This window comes from Pezoporus wallicus, unplaced genomic scaffold, assembly GCF_028554395.1.
Source record: "Pezoporus wallicus isolate ANWC-B61680 ecotype Strahan unplaced genomic scaffold, APGP_CSIRO_Pwel_v1 contig_2871, whole genome shotgun sequence".
Lineage (NCBI taxonomy): Eukaryota > Metazoa > Chordata > Aves > Psittaciformes > Psittacidae > Pezoporus > Pezoporus wallicus.
In genome coordinates this window covers 5,575,396-5,592,885 of record NW_026640775.1, presented here as the reverse complement: position 1 = coordinate 5,592,885, position 17,490 = coordinate 5,575,396, and the positions used below count along the sequence as shown (strand labels likewise).

The 17,490-nt window shown below is 41.4% G+C and overlaps 1 protein-coding gene across 6 annotated transcripts in view; it reads right to left on the bottom strand.

Annotated features, from left to right (window-relative positions):
• KIAA1549 (KIAA1549 ortholog) overlaps positions 1–17,490 on the bottom strand; it is a 147,510-nt gene that overhangs the window by 70,877 nt on the left and 59,143 nt on the right. For all 6 annotated transcript variants that reach the window (XR_008973640.1, XM_057420506.1, XM_057420511.1 and 3 more), the window contains exons 2-3: positions 3,596–6,331; positions 2,039–2,127 (exon numbers count right to left, since the gene is read on the bottom strand). Coding sequence is in view for 5 of the 6 variants with exons in the window: in XM_057420506.1 (XP_057276489.1) it covers positions 2,039–2,127; positions 3,596–6,331 (2,825 nt within the window). In the remaining variant the exon portion in view is untranslated. The remainder of the gene's footprint in view (positions 1–2,038; positions 2,128–3,595; positions 6,332–17,490) is intronic.

Here is a 17,490-nt window from a genome sequence, read left to right as displayed (position 1 = left end):
TACACAGGGTTCCTGGGTACTCTTGACTAACAGAAGTCAGATATGGTTGATTAATTAATTTTAGCAATATAGACAAATTGTACATTACATCACCACTCGACATACTGACACTACAGACAGCTTTTTAAAAATAACAGTTTTGTTAGTACTCCACTGTTAGAGGTGAAGACATTTGGCAGTAATTACGTTTAGTGTAAAACCCATACCCAAGGCATCACAAAGAACAGAAACGATAGCAGCATTCTAGCATAAAATAAGCATAAATGACTCCACAGAGATGCTTTCTCCTTTTGATAAAAAAAGGATCACAAAGAATGAAGCTAGGCTAACTGCATTATTTATAAAAACAGTTGCTTCTGAAAAGCCTTTGGGCCAAAACAACCTATTGAAAGCTTTACAAGGCAATAGTGAGCATGAAAGGAAGGAATTTAAAGGCCAAAAGAAGCAAGATATCAAATGTTTGCTCCAATCAATCTTCAAATATTTAGGAATAGATTTTGTCTCACTGCTGGTAGTATGAAGACAGTAAGCACTTTCATATTACTGAGGCATATAAGGACACTGAAAATTAGTTCTATCATCATGAACTTTGACTTTTACTTGACTATGCCAGTTTGCACAACCTGAAGATATAATTCACAAACCAGAAGATAAAAATATCTTCTTTAAAACAAACAAACAACAACAAAACAAACAACAACTAAAAAGCTTATGGGCAAGTATTGCTAAAAGGACCTAAACTACACCGATTTATAATGGTAGCTCACTGTGGCTGAAGTTTGGCAGAAATTCCTAACACTCCTATCTCGACTGAGGAGTACAGAGGTATATTCTCAAACATCAGACAGGAGCTGTTTAATTACTGAGTGCAGTGATTATGGCAGGAGCTGTCAAAACACTCTTTCCCCACATAGATCAGCAAGCAGAAGTTAAAAGCACCAAGGGATCCTGTGCATGGAGAAACTCAAGTTATGTTCAACACTGAAACTGCTACTTGAGTTAACTTCATGAAGAAAATGAGATCACAGACTCAAAAAAGTAGAATAGGGTGTTGGCCTATCACAACTGAGTAAATGCAGCCATGAAAAATTGCAAGTGCAGCTGAACCTGCACCTATACCAGTCATTCCATTCCATTTTGTCCCCAGTCTTGAAATATCTGATTATACAACAAAGGCACACCCAAACTACCTCTACAGTCTTTTGCTCTCACTCAAAGGGTTTGAGACAAGCGATGGCCTTGGCAGTCCTGGGACTTGATGATTTTAAAGGTCTTTTCCAACCTAGTTGATTGTATGATCAGTACACGTCTGCCTCATCTCAACCAGACACTCACTTTGTGGAAATAACAAAAATACTATTCAAAGATGATTCCTTGAACATCAAAGCAGAGGAAGCTTTCAGAAAAAAAAACAAGAGCACAGCAATTCTTAGCCCTGTGAGTGGGGGAAGACCAGAAGCCTATCCAAAGGCTTAAAAATAGCATTTTACCATTGCACACCTGATTTTTCTCCACTTGTTGCCCCCCGCCCCCCCCCCCCCCCCTTTCATCTGCTAAATCTTGCATTTGGGATTCCACCGCTTCCCCTGCAAGTATTGATGTCCTCACAATATAAAATAGCACAGGCTGTGCAGGTTTTGTTTTGTTTAAAGTACCAACTATACAATCAGCTAGCAGAAGGATCAAAACTTTTTAACAGGTATTTCAAAGGGTAAAAGCTTTTCAGTTCAGTTTCAGTTCACCAGGCCAAGGATGTGAGCAGTAGAGGCTGGGCACTGCTTGCTCACCCCTGGCAAAAAACAAGAAAGATCTGTCCTAGAAAATGATGACATTCTAAAAGTAAAGAAGTTGATGTCACATTCACATTGAAAAAAAATCCCAAAACAAAACCCAAAACATGGTTAACATTTCAGTTAGAATAAATCTCTGACATAGTACCCCATGGGTTGTTTCTAAAGCACTGTTTTAGCCTGTGACCTAAAGCCACTATTGCATTATATTGACCAAACAGTACTTGCACGCACTTCATACCACTTACCTCTAGCTCTACCGATCGCCTGAACTGAACTCTGAGCACTTCTTTGATGGATTCACTGACATTCTGTAGAACAGCTCTTCGTGCCAGCACTGGAAATTAATGTCAGTCAGTAAATACGTTTTAGCTTCAACTCTTGGGCTTTGGTTCAAAGCTGCATTTTCAATTGTGCAATGCATGGAAAAGCAGGCAATGAGATCAACCCCATCAAATGAGTGAGACAATGGACAAGGAAAAAGGTAAAGGTGTGGCTGTATCCTTGACTGCACATACAGTTTAAGGAATTCCAGGCTTATTTTCCCTCTCATTTTAGTTTTTCATATCTGGTGTCTTGAGCATTATAGTAAAAGAATCTTTTAAACAGCCACTGAGGCATTCAAGTTGGATCTGAAAGTTGCCTCACATTTGAGTGTGACCCGTGCATAACGAGCCTGCTGTCATAACACAGTTAAAAGTTTTGTAGGCAATGCATGGAATGCAGATGGGGACAGAAAAAAGCCACGGAAAACACGCATTTACTTTTCTCTTAAATAAAAAGTAAACAAGCATGACATTAATTACTGAAAGGGATATCCACCACTTTAAAAAACCCGCATCCCTACGGACGTCATGTCTGTTACAGTCACGCTTAAGATTTTGACTATGGTCAAAGAAACAACTGAACGATGTCGTGTTGTCATCCTGCCTTTACTTCCCACCAGTAGCTTGCCTACAAAACTACTCAAATTACAGGTTAAAAAACCCGACAACTTCCTCATCATGGCATAGCCAGCTCACCTTCATATCTGGAAGATGAGATTATGCTCATTCTGATTTACATATTACAAATAAATTTTAAAGGCAAAATGTGTTGCACTTTTGCAGCTGCCCTGGATTAGTTTGCTGGTGTTGTTTTGTTAACAAGTTAGGAAGAGATAGGAAAACACCAAAAAAGCAAACACAGATGCCAAGACAATTAGTTTTGAAACACACTAATGTCACTTTTTCTGGTTACAAACACACGGAATCCAACTGAAATAAGTACAGGAGGAGGAGGGAAAATATAAATATAAGCTAGTACGGTAAAATTATAAAAATGGTTACAAACCCCAATTATTTTTTAAACCAACCCTCCTCTTTCATATTACAACATTACCTCACATGCAGGTTGTTTTTACAAACAGCAGCAACAACTGAAAGGAGAAACTTACTCAGTCAGAACATTTAATAGTTTGGCAAAAACATCACCATGACAGCAACATTCATTTACAACCCATGAAATGATAAAGCAGCCTCTAATTCAGCAGATTTGTATATATGCATCAGCAATTTTAGAAGGCAAGTTCACTCTCTGTGCAGTGTAATGTGCACGTAACTCACCATCACAACAGACTTTGCTCACATGAATTCTATTGTTTTCAAGAATAAATGATAAATCACCACTTTTACACTTGTTTGTCTAAATTTATGCCATATTTCTTTGAAAGGTTCTCTTAGTTAATTCATTATCTACAATTTAACTAGGGGGTCGCATTACAGTGGCTTCTGGAAAACAAAATAGAAATATTAGAAGTATCTTACCTGCAGTAACTAAATAAGCATCAGGAACTGTGATGTCGCAGACATATGGCTGCTTGGTAGTGCTCACTGCAGAAGTTATAACCACAGGTTCAGATTGAGTAGTAGTCACCAGAGGGGTGGAGGAGAATGTCGGCAGGCTGCCAGCAGCAGTCGTGCTGCGGCTGTCCACAGCACTGGTAGCTGTGGTCATGGGGACAGCAGTGGAAGCAGCCGATGCATCAGTACCAGAAGTTACACTGCTTTCTGCTGGAACTTCATATCCAGTGGCAGGGCTAGAAGTTGGAGGAAACTGGGTGGGAGCAAATGACGCGGCCACTGACAGAGATGCTGTAGGAAAGGGCGTCACGCTGATGGTGTCAGACCCTGATGTCAGGTTGTTAAGGTCTGCAGGAGGAAGGGCTGTGTGGGCACTGCCCTCGCTGCGAGATGTTAAAAGCAGCGTGGGGCTAACTGTAGCACCAATATCCTCATCAGAAGCCAGAGCAGTTGAGAGCGGAGATGAAGATACATTTAAGACAGGAGTTGCTGGAAAGGTAGTAAACAGAGATATCAGATCTGTTTCATTGAGCAAGATGCTGCTCATAACAGACTGGGTGCTGGAAGCAGGCAACACCAGGGTAGGAACCACAGAGTAAGAGGTGGAGAGCGAAGGCTCCAGCTGAGAGGTAGCTCCTGTAACAGCTGAGGTAAACACAACTTCAGAGCCCGCTGGCAGTACTGAGGGTGCTTCCAGAAACACAGACAACTCAGAGTGAAAATCTGATGATGGTGTTATTTCAGGAACATATGCACCTGGAAGAGAGGATGCATCTGAATACAAATATGATGTTTGGCTGAGAAGGAACTGAGAAACCTCAGTATCAGTGGCAGAGCTGACAGTGGTAGCAAAGTCCCAGCTGGAAACATCCTTGGAAAATACTAATGTTCCAATCAACGAGGTCTGAGGTAAGAGTGTTGATAAATCACTTTCCATAATAGAGTAAGAATTCAGCATGGCCGATGACAGAGACAAGAAGTTAGGTTCAATAAGAAATGGTGTCGATAAAAGACTGGATGAGAAATCCAAAATATTTAAAGACGGTTCCTCCCTTGTAGACGTCTTCTCAAGCAAGACAGATTCTGATGGCATTAATTCTGGCAACTCCAGCAAAGTTGTATAACTGACTGCAAACGATGCTACCGGCTCACTCTGAATGAAGGTGGAGTCAAACAGAATGGTGGTGGCACCAGGAAGTTCTATGTGAGTGCTTGGTGTCAATGAAACTGTTTCCAGAACTGGGGTGGGGAACTGAGCAGAGATGCTCAGTGATGTTCCTTCAGCGAGCTGATGGTAGGAAGAAGAAATTGTTATAGGTGTCCCAGTGTTAAGGACAGTTTCCACAGTGCTTAATAAAAACACGCTTGAATCAGGGATTTCTGCAAATCTTGAAGAAAATGAAACAACTGGTCTTGATGGAAAAGAAGTATCAAAAGTCTCAGGTGTAGGCTCCTCTAATTCATACCTGTCAGTAATTATAGTTGTAAACGGAGTTATGCCTTGTAATTCAGAGGCTTTGATGGACAAAGTTTCAACATAATCACCTGAGCCCACGTCCTGTTCTGGGGAAAAGCCTGCTTCGGGCAGAAATGAAACTGAGTCACAATACAAACAAGAACTGTATGATCTTGTGAAAGGCACTGGACTCATGAGCTCACTGGCAAGCTCTGATTGACTTGGTACTTCTGAACCAGCAGGCAAATTTGGTGCTGTACTGGAGGATTCATGTGTAAACAGGTTGGCATTAAGAACTCTACTAGAATCCATGGAAATGACAGCTGAGTGAAGCGGGAAAGACGCAAGTGGAAGACTAATAGAAAACAAAGCAGGCTCAGCACTGGCTACCGACGCCAGCGTGGCCCAGGGAATGCTTGGAAAGGGGTAGGTCCTTAGACTGAGACTTTCTGCTGCCCTGCTACTCACATCAGCGTAAATGTCACCGTACAGGTCTGCACTTCGTGCTGTGGCATTTGGGGTCACCAGGCTAGTTTCACCCAGCAGCTTGAGATGAAAAGGTGATGCTTCTGAAGTAGCCCCAGAAGGCAAAGCTGTTAAACTTGCATTTATGTTTTCCTGCACTGCAACTCCCTCCTCTGAAAGAACGGAAGTGAAATAAATAGCTGTATTTGGAGGGTACAACTGCAAGTCTCTGCCTGGTGCTAGCATTTCACTATCTTGTACAAAAGGCTTTGATTCAGTAGGAGCATTACTGTGATCAGGGACCGTGCTCAACGGAGTCTTCTGCTGTGCTGTTTTTAAGATGTCATACGGTGAAAAAAAGACAGATGATGAAGGTGTCAGGAAAACAGTTTCTAACATTTCTCTTGGTGGCTCTACTGTATTAACTGAGTGATGATCTGTTAAAACTACAAAAGACTTCAGTGGAGGAGTCCACTGTGCCTTTGGAAATGAACTAATAAACTCATCGTCACTTAAGAAAGCCTCATTGTTTGTTACAGAGCCATCTACCAACGGCATACTTCTCCCTTCTGACATCCTGACCATTTCTTCTTGGTTAAATAAAGTCACATCAAAAGGAGTGGTAACTGATGATAAAACTGTTTGAAAGAAATTACTTTCTTGGGACTCCAAAGTACTTTTTGCTAAGGCCATTTGTGTCCTGCTGCCTGATATGCTTTCGTGCATCTTTGAGTCCACTGAGAAAAAGGAAAAATTTTGCTGCTCCAAGGATCTCTCACCTAAATGAAGAGGGAGAGAGGAAAACAAAAAAGCACCAGATTAGCACAAGTAGTAAGATTACAATGAAACAATCTCACATACAATATTTCTAGACATAACTGCCCAGAATTCAAAGGCTACGGAAAACCTCCCAGTAGAAGAAACACCTACGTGCGCAAGTCAGCACAAACAGCAAGATTCTCTGTGAAACTCCATTCCCTGGACGTGAGCAGGCAACACAAGCTCCTCTCACTCTGCACCTACTCATCTCTCTACAACAGCATTTCTGTGAGGACCACAGGAGAGAAAGTAGTTCCCTATGCGAGGCTACAGTTCATGGCAGCTAATGGTGTCACAAAGTAAACAAGAAGGGTAACAGGGAATAATGCAGGATAAAAATTTGCCTAACTTTAAGCCTTCTGCTTTCCTTTAGCAACACTTCATTTCCTCTGTTTTATTACTTCTTAATATTAGGCTCACTAGCAGATCTGCTGTATTTCGAGGACCAGATCCTCCCTCTTGAATCAGAAATGAGTGATACATGAGAGATGAAGAGGAGTTCCTTTTACATAAGGCAAATGTGGACCTGATACCACTCATGAGAATTTCCTAGGTAACATGTCCAGTAGTTACGCTTGTATTGCCAGCCATCCATTTAACTTCTGGTCTTTTAGCAGTCAGTGACAAATTGCTTCAGTACATAATTGCTGTCTTTATTCACAACCTGCTGTGGGAGTACCCTATTTATGGGCCACCTGTACTAAAACATTCACTGCTCCAGTTTGCAGAATCCAAGCAGTAATAGCTGGGTTCAAACACAAAGCAGAAAAAGCTAAGAATTCACCGGATATTTTCAGAAAATATGTGCAAAAATCACATACGAATGTAATTTGCATAACTTGACTATAATTCAAGTCCCCTCTTACCCCACTCTTGTGAGACCACCTGCAATACTGTGTTCAGCTCTGGGGCTCCCAACACAAAAGGGATATGGACCTTCTCAAGTGAGTCCAGAGAAGGCCACAGAGATCCTACGAGGGCTGTAGCACTTCTCCTGTGAAGAGAGGCTGAGAGAGTTGGGCTTGTTCAGCCTGGAGAAGGCTCAGGGGAGACCTTAGAGCAGCTTCTAGTACCTAAAGAGGGCCTACAAGAAAACTGGAGAGGGCATGTAGTGGCAGAACAAGGGATTATGACCTTAAAGAGGGAGATTTAGATTAGGTATTATGAAGAAATTCTTCCCTGTGAGGGTGGTGAGGTGCTGGCACAGGTTGCCCAGAGAAGTTGTTGCTGCCCCATCCCTGGCAGTGTTCAAGGTCAGGCTGCATGGGGCTTGGAGCAATCTGGTCTAGTGGAAGGTGTCCCTGCCCATGGCAGGAGGGTTGGACCTTTAAGGTCCCTTCCAAGACAAACCATTCTGTGACTCTTATGATTCTAATTATTCCTCTCTCACAAAAGTGTTCTTGGGTTACAGAGAAGTTCTGTTTCTGAGCTTTTCCAAATATGGATGCATTTTGCAAAGAAAAGGTTGATTATTGTTTGAGTACTTTTCTGAAATGTCAAGACTGAATTAATAACCTTCAGAGCTGAATATTAAGGGAATATTAGAAAATTGCCTCAGGATATTTTTCAAGGATACACACAAAGGCTTCATCCATAAATTATCTATCCTACCTGATTATCCTGCTTGCACATGGAAGTATACACACAGTTTTCCCGGAACCTACTGGCAATGCACATTAAAAAGGCTAGGGGAAGTGGGGTGGGTGGGAATCCTGTCCAGTTAAACCATCAGGGATCAGTTTAAAATCAAACCCAGCATACACAGTATAAAGTGCCAGACAGTGATACAGCACACTGCTCAACTGTAACTACATTTGTGACCCTTTAGAAGATGCCTTGAACTCAGTAACCCATGCTAGGTCCTGCAGGAATAGCTCACCTATCTGTTAACACACTGTTGTCAGTCTAACAACACTTTCCAAAGGTGATAAACTGCTGTACTCAACCCCTCCTCCCCGGTCTGTTTGCTGAATTCTTTGACACAACTTTTCAAGAGCTGAAATATCAACTTGATAAATTTTGAAGCTGAAAAGCACTATTACAAGTATTAATGCACAGAGCTAATATCACTGTACCACTAATCACAGCTAACCAAATACGAATGCTGTGAGTCTATGCTTTATTTTACAGATTCCATGCACAATGTTTTGCAGCATAGCAGATACTATTCTCTCAAATACTCCAAATCAACTTCCCCTTCCCCTTAAACTCATTGTAGGCACTGCCAACTTTATGATGCTTAGTTGTGGTGCAATTATAAAATATACTGCCTTACAATGCTTTTAGGGAGAAAAGGGAAAAAAGAAGGAGTGAGGGGAAAGGGTGGGGTGAAAGAAGAAGGGGTGAAAGAACATAAGTACGCTCCTGTAAAAGCTATGAAAGACAAATACACAAGTCTACCCTTGACTTCTTCCACGGAAGTCAGCTTTTGAACACAGTGCAGCCACTTTAACTTAGGCTTTCAGTCTTTATTTTAATCTTTGTGAGATTTTGAATAAGCAGGGAGTTACTAAAGGAAAAGACTCACAAGGCTATGAAACAAACACTGCCAGAATGAATCATTTCTTCCCCCGTGCACAATTCCTTTTAGCCAGCCCTGTGAAATCCTGTGCACCTTGGTCACACTTTGGAGTCCCAGCACTTGCCTACAGTGAGTTCTACAGGCAAACATGCTAACAGATAAAAGTTGTTCTTGTTCATCACAGCTTCATGTCATAAATCCCTGTGACAGTAACACAAGACAGCTGTGCTAGTTTCAACACAGTAAGCATGGTAAATGTGAAAATGCTACACACAACAGTTAATATAACCGGCAAAGGTGAATATGTACTGATTAGTAACTGCACTTTTGATCATGTATCTCCACAAATCTTTGACCCAAAGCTAGAGGTGCTTCCAAAAACAAAACAGTTTCATTGCCTGTTCTTGCCTATGCCATGTATCATTAATTTTCCTTCACTCATAGAGATTGCCCTCTATCTTTGCTCAATAGGATAGGGAAGCTGTCACAAGGCCAGATCCTGCTGGAAGCGACTTCATGGCAAAAAGATCTTCTGAAGAGTCACCTGCACCACCATAAACTGTCCAATAGACACGCATAAGAGGCAAGGCCAATATGGGCTAGTATTTATTTCATTTATTCCCTTTATTTCCAAGACAAGGTAACAGCAGTTAGTTAAGTAAGTGGAGTGGGGAAAATTCACTTGTGGTCTAGGATTTTGAAACAACTCATCAGCAAGTTCACGAGCTACTCTTCCGTGCTCTTTGCTTTGCTTAGCATTTCAGAAACAGGGAGCATTAGTGACATGCCATTAACAATACAATTTATTGTTTTCTGTCACCTACAGAACAACAGTGTACTAATTCAGTACTGCTTGTTAGAACTGCATGTGCCGCTCATGGAGAGCAGATGGGATATGCAGTAGATGCGCCTCAGAGCAGCTGGACAGCCCACAAAGAGGAAGGAAAAGCAAAGGAAAAAGGGAAGGAGGTGAAGGAACACCACGGTATGACAATCACACCCTCACCACGCAGAGCAGCTGATCTGGCTATACCGTGGGACAAAGAAAGCAGACAGATTGCACATGCTCTGGTGTATCTCAACATCACGACTGCACAAAGCTATTGATGAATATCAATGCTGACTTGTTTGTTTGCACAGCTGCTGGGTGACAGTTTTGCCATCCAGCAACTGTAGTGCCACTGAGGTCAGCACTGGCGACAGGCTGACAATCAGACAAGCCAAACTGCACCAAGCCGATAACATTCTGAGAAAGAACAGTTAGCTTAGGAAGCAAAGCTGTGATCCCAAGCTACTGCAAAGGGGAGGAAAGGAGAGCACTTGTGGCTGGGGCCACAGGAGGCACAGATGGCACCAGTACAATGCCTCAGCTCAGACAACAACTTTCGGACACAGGAAGAATGACAGCATAGGAAATGTGCTGATGGGCTTGGGGTGACGAACTCTCCGCTGCTTCTGCTGCCCTGCAGAACTGGTTAGAGCCTGAATTAAATTCACAATTAATGAAACCTGTCACTGAGCACAATGATCCCTTCAACTGCCAAATCCGTATTTACAGAAGCACAGACGTGCACCGTTAACACTGGTGCAGACTTGTGTGAATTCGGGAAGGGCCATAACACATGCAGTCTCATGACTACAGCAAAGGACTGCTGCAGTCTACAGACTTCAGTGACAAAAATATACCATGTGGGCTTGCCAGAAAGCTATGAGTGTTCACTAACCAGGAACTAGACTAGTAATTTTTCCCAAAAGCAATTAGAGAGATGTAGTTTTCGTCCTTCCTGTAGTCGCAGTGCTGAAAAGTAATGTCTGTTCCATACTCTATAATAAGGTAAAAAAAGGATGATTTTCCAAATATATATTCATCTGTTCATAAGTTTCCATATTTACATATTTATTTATAATAAATATACTTTCATATATTTTTAAATGTGGGATTCAAGAGGTAACTTTTGCCCCTGCCACTGATCTCTCATGTGGCTTCAAAAAAGTTGCAAGACTTTTCTGCACTCTGCTATTAAAATGTGGCAATGATACACTATCACAACTCCAGTTTATACTAAAATGTAGGTAATTTCCTATATTACAAAAATGTTAAATTATAGATGATAGGTACAGGGATGACACCAACCAATGTAATAGAGCAGTCTTTACTGCTGATAAAAATGAACCTTAAGAATAAAACTAGTAATTTCTGCTCTATTACTTTTTAGAAACTAAGCAACAGCTAATAAATTTTGCAAGCATCAGAAAGTGCCAGCAGCCTAGCTGCAAACCAGTTCAAACATACATCACCTCAAAAAACCCAGTCATCTGTGTACTAACACAGTGGTCTAAAAAATTCAATTTTAGCACCTTTCTTTTTTTAGGCAAGGAGAAAAACTGTTCTTTTATTACTGCCCACTGTTTCAAACAAAGGCATTTTAGATAAGAGAGGCAACCGACACTACATGCATGCCAAGTATTATGGGAAATATCCTATTCATAGAATCACAGAATGGTTTGGGTTGGAAGGGACATTAAGGATCATCCAGTTCATGGTCAGGGACACCTCCCACTAGCCCAAGTTGCTCCAAGCCCCATCCAACCTGGCCTTGAACACTGCCAGGGATGGGGCAGCCACAGCTTCTCTGGGCAACCTGTGCCAGTGCCTCACCACCCCATAGTGAAGAATTTCTTCCTTCTATCAAACTTACATCTCCCCTGTTTAAGTTTGAGCCTATTACCTAACTAGATTCTATTAGGTAACAGTTCTCAAATTCTTAAAGCTATGGATTCACTAGGAATATTTACCACTTGAAACAGCTCCCTGACTATAGGGTAGAGTAGCACACCACGTTTACAGAAAGCTTTTAACAATTCATTTCAATTTTTCTTTGAGAAACAGTAAGAAATTTAAATAACTGAACCCAGCATAGGATGAGACCACCCAAGCATAGAAAAAATGACAGACTCAAATGTATCCGAAAAAAATTATAACTCTTCTTCGTATGGCTTAACGCTTAATAACCAATTTATTTAACAGCATTTAGTTCAGCTTCTGCCAAAAAAGATCTTGTATGCATTAGATCACTGCAAAAAACTTACACAGGTCTCTTGTGTAAGCATCTAACTAAATTTCTTAGGTGTCTGGCTTGGAGGAAAATACCAGTCACAGAAGCATGTGCAGCTGAAAAGCTGTCTGCTTTCTTCTCTGGGAGGCATTAAGCATGGATTGAACACTGACAGTAATCAGCCCTGGCACACAAAAGCCAGGGAGAGGAGGGGGTGAGAGCTTGCACAGTTCCTGCCTTCCAGAGCTCTAGCTCCTCTGTGGGGCTCTGGGCAGTGTTTGGAAGGGTCTGTTCCCAGAGCACATGCTGCACCCATACCCAATGTGCCCTTGCTGCTTAGGCTGCGCAAAGGACACAAATCATCTGGAGTCATAACAGCCGTTTCCTGAAGATGCTCATTTTCTTATTGTAAAAGAATATCTCACCATTTACCACATGCACTCATGATTTCACTCATTAAACGGCTTGTACTACCTGAAAGGCTAAAACAGAGAGCAAGTAAAGAAGTAAAAAAAGTTTGCTGAATCTTGGCAGTCTTGTGCTGCAGCTGAAGATAAAATTTTGTAACAAATGATAAGAAGTTGTATTAAGAGAAAAATAACAGTGTGAACAGGAAGCATGCAAAGTGAGTGCCTATGTACACACACACTCACTTTTGCACACTTCAGTTTTCAATCTATAGCCAAGAAAGAAGAGGAACATCTTGAAGTCATTCTTCATCCACATGCAAACAGATGTGGCTCAGCTGCTGCTCAGGTGCAAGTACAGGAGAAACTCTCCCTCCTCTACAGCAAATGAGCATGAGCTTCTATTCTCTGTATGACGTGAAAACGTGCAGCAAAGCACAAAGGGAAAGGGCAAAGATAAACCCTTACTTGATTGCCAGCAGAGGTGATGAAGACTTTGTAAAGAAAGAGGTTTAAGTAGAAGACAGTGTAACTGCATTCATACCTGAGCGTATTAAAAAATACGACACTCCTCGTTAAATAGCGCATTTGAAAACTAATGAACTGGTAACACCTATAATTCTTCCTTATTCAACATTGAAAAGCTCTCAAAACTTCCTTTAGGACTTGCTGGTAACCATCATGTTAAAAGAGCTGTAGGCAGTCTGGGATCCCAAATTCCACTGCACAGCCCACAGAACACCTCATCAGAAAATCCGAAGCCTATGTTCCGATCCAGGAGCCTTCTGAACATACCCGCTGTTGAGGCAGAACAGGACCCTGCAGTAGTTTCCAGTAACTGGCGGATTAAAAGGAAAAGCCTACAGCTTCTCTTAATTTAATACCATTGTAACACATGCTGTTTTTCATGAAAGGGAAGAAAAACTTTGTAACTGAAGAGAAGCTTTTTGTAACATACCACCAGATCAGTCAGTAAGGGCAGGAGAACATACAGATGGGGAGAGAGCAAACAACCCCACCACCCACTCTACAAACACAAGCACACAATGAGGTTCATCTCCCAACCAATATTATTACTTTTGAAAAACCACAACTTTGCTAACAAGTGGGCTGGGAACAAAACCCATGCACAGAACAGTTTGTCACACCTACACAACACCTGCAAACCCAAATGATGCAGAAGTCCTCAGTTGTGGAACTGCATAAAGCTCTTATAGCAGGAACACGTCTCCAGCTGACAGTTCCCCTCTAGAACTTCTCCGAATGCAGAGAATATGAGAAAGCCATGACCATTCATACCGTTTCCAGCACCTCAGGGGGAAGAGAGGTGGATGTTTCACACACGAAAGCCTTCTATGGCCACTACGTTCCTACAGACCGTCACCCACAGCTGAGGAGAGCAATGGCTTCGTGCAGGGCTCAGTGCTCTATTGTGACCGGCTGGCTGGCCATGTGTGCACACAGAGAAAACGGCAAATGAAATTATAGCTCCAAGTGTAGCTTCTGCTGAGAGCACTCAGGCTTTTTTGGCATTATGCTAGGGATAAAGTACACACAAACTTGGACTGGCTTTACAAAGGTTAACTCTAAGAAAAACTCGCATCGGGTTTGCTCATCATGATAAAGAGGTCACATTTTTTAGGAAGAAAAAGCTTTCTCCCTTCCTCCCCCATCCTTTTTTTGTTTGGGTTGTTTTTTTGTTTTTTTTTTCTTTAATTGCTCTCCGCACAGCAATTTGATTTTTAGTCTCTAAAGAGCTAGTGTCAGTTTTCACCCAAACGAATGACTACTGAGAAGCTTTCTGTTTATGCTCGACACTGAAGCATCCTCCAAAATGCAGATGCTGGAAGTTTTTGAAAAGACCAATTAAATTTATATTAGCCTCTCTTTCGTGTAGATGACACATCCGTGAGTAGTATTTTGCACCCAGTGCATACAAATATCCTTATGTCCTTAACAAAGTAATTTTTATTTCTTGAAATTGCACTATCACTACAAACTCTCTAGAAGCAATGAAACGACAGACAGCCTGAAGACAAGAGTAACTGTCTAATTAAAACAGAGCCTACACTGTATCCTAGTAACCCAGTTATCCACAGGGACTCTCTGACACATATCCTTAACTGTGCCATGCTGACAAAGGAAAATACCCTTGATTGAGCTTTAAGTTGCTCAGGTCAGCAGGCATGTTGCTCTAAAATCATATTACTTCAAGGGATAAATGGAAATCCCAACCTGCAACACCTAAAATCAGCTGCTTTGAGAAGTTAATTCACAAGACTTTTGTTACACTAAGCATGATGAAAAATCAGAAAAGATGACATTTTCAGCTGGCATAGTACCATCATTCTGTATTAAACTCATAAAACAACTTCACTGCTCCAGGGCCAGATCATAGCAATACACCTGTAAATGCTTAACTCTTCTAACAGCTGTATATGCATAACCAAGTAATACTGAAAAACTCACGCACTCAGATGTGAAGGCTTTTAGTGATACTCACAGCATGTACCACTTGGCAAATCAGGTCACATGAGAGAACCTGTCAATGCATTTTCACACAGAAAGGAGATTTCACAGCAAGCCGGAAAAGAGCAGAACAATCACATCTACCCCAGCCTTTGGGGCTGAAACTAACGCTCACCAAGAGCTGAAAACATGGAAAAGGGGACACAGAGATGGAACAGAAGTTCAGGAAGCGCTCACTTTAAGTAGAGGGTAACTTATTTCAAACCAAGATTTTTCTTTCTAACGTGTGTTTGGCCTTGATCTCACTTGGTCAAAAAAAAGAGAAACTTCCTAAAAAAAGCCCTGTAAGAAAGAGTCACTGCGTAAAGCCAAAAATCAAACTTCTGACATAATTTATAGCCGCAGAACTTCCAGAAGACAATTCCCTGGCAAAGTTACTAGGAAAGAAGAAATAAGGCAACACAAGCATTATTTCAAGTAATAAAAAACAACCAACAACAAATAACCAAAACAACCACAGCCCACATTTCTTTGCCCCTTCCCTGTAGGTTGTCAAGCTCAGCCATCCACTGCACAACATGTGCAAATTCAATGCAAACATCCTTACAAGAGACTCTGGAACTGCACTACTTTCAAGAACGATTATGATATCGAGTTCTCCTCTGCAGGCATCTCAAGATTTAACAATTAATTCTGGTCTTTTTATCGTTTACTTGTTAACATCCTCAAAATGTGACAAGTAAAGAAATCACTGTTGCTAGCATCTTAAAGGAAAGGAAACTTGCCCGAAGTTTTTTCTTCCATGTCCTTAATGCAACACAACAGGCCTAATGACCACTCTCAGAGCACTCTCCTGGAAAGAGCTTATCCTGAGCTACTGCTGTTTAAGACTTCAGACCTGGGGACATGTTCATGACCAACACAAATGAGTTCAACCCTAATGGCTCCAGCAAAGTTGCATCATCTTTTCTCAGGTCTGAAGTTGTTGCTGTAAGATCACAAGTTATCAGCCACAGAGTAACACAGAAGATAGTAAGATGGAAGTCTTATATTTCTTGGCACTCTCAGTTGCTCAAGATGCATGTGGCAATCCACACTTAAGAGAAATAAGCTGTAGATACTGGAGTCCCCACGCGGTGGTATCTTGTTGTAAGAACTGCAGTTTCTGCATGGCCCTAGAAACTTCATCTCCTCAGTTAACAACAGAAATAAAAGAATCAGTAAATGACATGTGTTGCAGAAACAAATCAGAAAAGGATCTGCTACAGAAAACAATATATAGATAGTCCAGAAAAAGAATTTAAGATTATTCTTACTAGAAATACGTGCAGAAGAACCAGAAAGGTAACGTAAAAACTGTAAAGCACAGAAATATATGGGAGGGGAAAGCACTACATAGTCCTAGTCTGCTCACAGCAGTTATTACATGAATGGTATCTCTTCAGGAACATCACAAAGTATGACTTCCTAATTAACATATTGAGAAATACACTACAAAGCCAACAATAAAAGGAGAGGCAGGGACTATCCCCTTATCAAAACTTAACACACGAGACAAATGAGAAGCAAAACCAACTTGCTGAGAAACAGATGAGTTAATGCACCTTTCCTAATCAAGGCTATTAACAGAGAGCAACTGAAACACATTTCAGAACAACTGAGCATTAAAGAAACTGAAAAGCCATAGCACAGCCACACTAGCCTTGGAGAAGATGCTTTCGTTATAACTGACATTTATTAGTGTCATGAAAGAAAATATGTTTTCCTTAAGGCAATGAGGAGAACAGGAGGTGGGCAAAGCATCATGCACTTGCAGATAACAACAGCCGAACTCTGCAACTTTCTCTAATAAACGTTGTGCACTTGTCACCTTAGCTGACATAAAGCATCCCATTACAATCAGACATTTCAAGACCATGTAGCACAGCATCATGTTAACTTAGCTGTGAATTGTTGCTGAAGCAAATGATGACACTGAAGAGATGGCCCTTCTAAATCCTTACTAGGACCTTTTCTGGTCCTTAAGCTCCCTGGGTCATGCCTTCACTTCTCCATAGGCTCTAGTTTTTAAGGTTGCATAAGGTTCCAACCTACCTCTATTACTCTTCAGTAAAGCTACAAACAGGAGTCAGCAAGGGGTTGTAAATTGCAGAACGCACTGGGTAAGCACAGACCTATATGCACTACTCCATCTATCACAGATGGCACTATTAAAGGTATTCTCCACTGAAAAAAGCTAGGCCAGGATTAAAAGCTCCTAAGGTGAATCCCACATCTGGTTAAATCAGTGCTGATCCCCATGCACACTTGAGACAGCAACTGGGAAACAGGGTTGAGATACATTCTGGCTGTACAGTCTCTATGACTAAGACAGTAAAATAAATCATGCCCCAGAACACTAAATATTGGTCTCATAGGAAGAGTAGAGACTCCTCTTGAATTCAGACCTCAATATTTGTTTTGAGATGACCCGATCTACATTTTAGGACAACCTAGAAGTTTAACCCAGTGCAGCGTTGTTGACTTCCTTCATTATGTGGGACTCCTCAGCACAGTGCACATATTTTTGGAAGCTGAAACAGATACCCCTTTGATCCTGAACTGAACTTAAAAGCACATTTTTTGTTTAGGGTGCTGCCAATAGCAGCAACCTATCTATTTAAAAA